At 62.2% G+C, this 2,361-nt stretch overlaps 1 protein-coding gene across 1 annotated transcript in view; it reads right to left on the bottom strand.

The window, feature by feature from the left end:
• Nucleotides 1–1,175: 1,175 nt before the first annotated feature.
• ISLR (immunoglobulin superfamily containing leucine-rich repeat) overlaps nt 1,176–2,361 on the bottom strand; it is a 1,261-nt gene continuing 75 nt past the window's right edge. Inside the window, 1 exon segment of the mRNA XM_010293718.1 lies at nt 1,176–2,361. This exon segment is cut by the window's right edge and continues 23 nt beyond it. Coding sequence (XP_010292020.1) covers nt 1,176–2,361 — 1,186 coding nt within the window.

Raw genomic sequence — 2,361 nt, 5'->3', positions numbered from 1 at the left:
GGCCGCGGGGTGGGGGAGATGGAGACGCTCAGCACCCCCCCGCCATGAGACACGGGGTCCCCCGTCACCCCGGGGCAGCCGGGCACGGTGGGGATGTCCCGCGTGGGAACGCGAAAGCACTTAAGGAGCCTGTTTTATGGCTTATAGGTCAGCTCAGCTTCTCTCTGGCATCCGGGTTTTCCCAGTCTTCCTCCCGCTCCGCCACGCAGCTCCCCGCCGCTCGGTTTCCCATCGGAGGGGAGCGCTGGGAAATCGTTTTGGTCTCTTTGGGCTCAATCCCTCCCCGCCGGGGTGGCAGCCGGAGCAGCGCAGCTCGGTGGGTCCAGCCCAGCCGAACGTTTCGGACCACAGGCTTCAGCGGGGAAAGCAAAGCTGGGGGGGGGGAAATCAGCTGCGTGGTGACAGGGTGGCAGAGCCTGGTCCTGCGACACGCAGGGAGGTCGCAGGCACCCTGCGTGCTCCCAGCACCCAGCCAGCGGGAGCCCTTTGTGCTCCTGCAGGGATGAAGCCTGTGGAAAAGCTTCTCCTGCCCCATGAAACGACTCGCTCCAAGCCCGTGCCCCATCCAACATGTCCTACCGTACCCATCCTGCTTACGAAGCACCGCTGTATCTCTGTCCCCCGAAGCCACGTGCCCTGGAACCCCGGGCCCAGGCTATTCCCCCACTCTCCGACTGGTCCTACTGGTCCTTCTGCTCCTTGGTGCTTCACGTGAGGGTGCTGGTAGGAAGGATGCACCTGGCCGGCCAAGGGTGCTGGTGGTGGTGGGGATGTCATCTTTGGTGCCGATGGGAATCCTCTTTGTGCGAGATCCCCTCCCTGGTCGTGGCTGGTTGCTGTGGTGGTGGAAGGCTTGGGGGTGGGTGGTGGTCACCCTGTTGAGGGTGGACTTCAATCCTGCAGCCACACTTTGGTCTCAGAAGGCAGATTTGGAGGCCTGGAAAGCAGCGGCACAGTATGGATCTGTTCTACGTCACCTGAGCTTGCTTGAAGCTCTCAACTAATGGAGCCCAGCCCTGACCCCCCATCTAAGGAGGGGTTGAACTACCAGCCCTGGGCCTGAATCTCCTGACCGCCTGCAGTTCCCAGAAGCTCAGCAAAGGCATGGCACTACGTGAAGATAAATGCTACAGAAAGAGGGGGAACCCCCGAGGCACCGTTTCCTCCTCCCCCCTTTAACAGCAGAGGGCAATGCCCAAAGCCAGCAGGAGCGTGCCCAGGTAGACCTGGGGCACCGCTCCTCCCGCCCTGCTCTTCGACTCCCTGGGCACATGGTAAACGATCACCAGCTTTTCTCCAGCGCTGGAAGAATCCATGTCATCCCCCTTGTAGCAGCTCTGACCCCCGAGGTGGCTGGCCTGGGGGTCGTCTCGAAGCAGGTCTTCAGCTGGATTCTCTGACCCGGCCAAGGCCACGTTGACCGAGACATCGCGCGTGCCCACATCGTTGACGGCCAGGCAGGTGTAGATGCCTTCATCCTCCTTGCTGAAGTTGGGGATGGCCATGGTGCCGTTCTTGAAGACCAAGAAGCGCTCTTGGCTCTGCTTGACGTTTCCATCCCGTGCCACGTTGGGTCCGTTGATCTCGACACGGCGGCTGGAGGGCTGGACCTTCCACCTGATCTCTGGCGGCGGGCTGCCAGCCACGCTGCAGTGCAGCGTCAGGGTGAGGCCATCGTACATGACGGTGTTGTCCAGGTTGGAGAGGTAGGTGAGCTGCACGGAGGGGGCAACGCAGTGGTGGTCGGGGATGTCCGTTACAGCCCTGCCCTTCAGCCGGCCGGGAGCCACGCACAGGGTGGACCCCCCCTTGGTGATGGAGACGGAGGTGTTCTCGGTCCACTTCTTCAGCCAGAAGACCTTGCAGGAGCAGTTGAAGGGGTTGTTGAAGATCTGCAGCTGGGACAGGGAGGGCAGGTTGTCAAAGGTGCCCTCAGCCAGGGTGGTCAACTCGTTGTCGTTGAGCCAGAGGGAGCGCAGGTCCTTCAGGGAGCGGAAAGCATCCCGGGGCAGCCCGGCCAGGCGGTTGTTGTTCATCTTCAGGATCTGCAGCCCGCTGAGGTTACGGAGGTCCTGCCAGGGGAAATCCGCGATCTTGTTGTGGCTCAGGTCCAGGTTCTTCAGGTGCACCAACAAGGCGAAAGCCCCCGGCTCCACCACCCCGATCTGGTTGTAGCCCAACCACAGCGACTGCACTTCGGGAACCTCGAGGAAGGAGCCCTGCCCCAACCAGCCGATCCTGTTGGCCGACAATGTGAGGATAGTCACGTTGGAGGACAACCCCTCGGGTACCTCCTGGAGCTCCTTGTAGGCGCACTCGGCCAACAGCCGCCCGTTCTTCTTGGTGGAGCAGGAGCAGGCG

This window comes from Phaethon lepturus, unplaced genomic scaffold (genome assembly GCF_000687285.1).
Source record: "Phaethon lepturus isolate BGI_N335 unplaced genomic scaffold, ASM68728v1 scaffold41408, whole genome shotgun sequence".
Taxonomy (NCBI): Eukaryota; Metazoa; Chordata; class Aves; order Phaethontiformes; family Phaethontidae; genus Phaethon; species Phaethon lepturus.
This window is presented reverse-complemented; position numbering and strand designations above follow the sequence as displayed.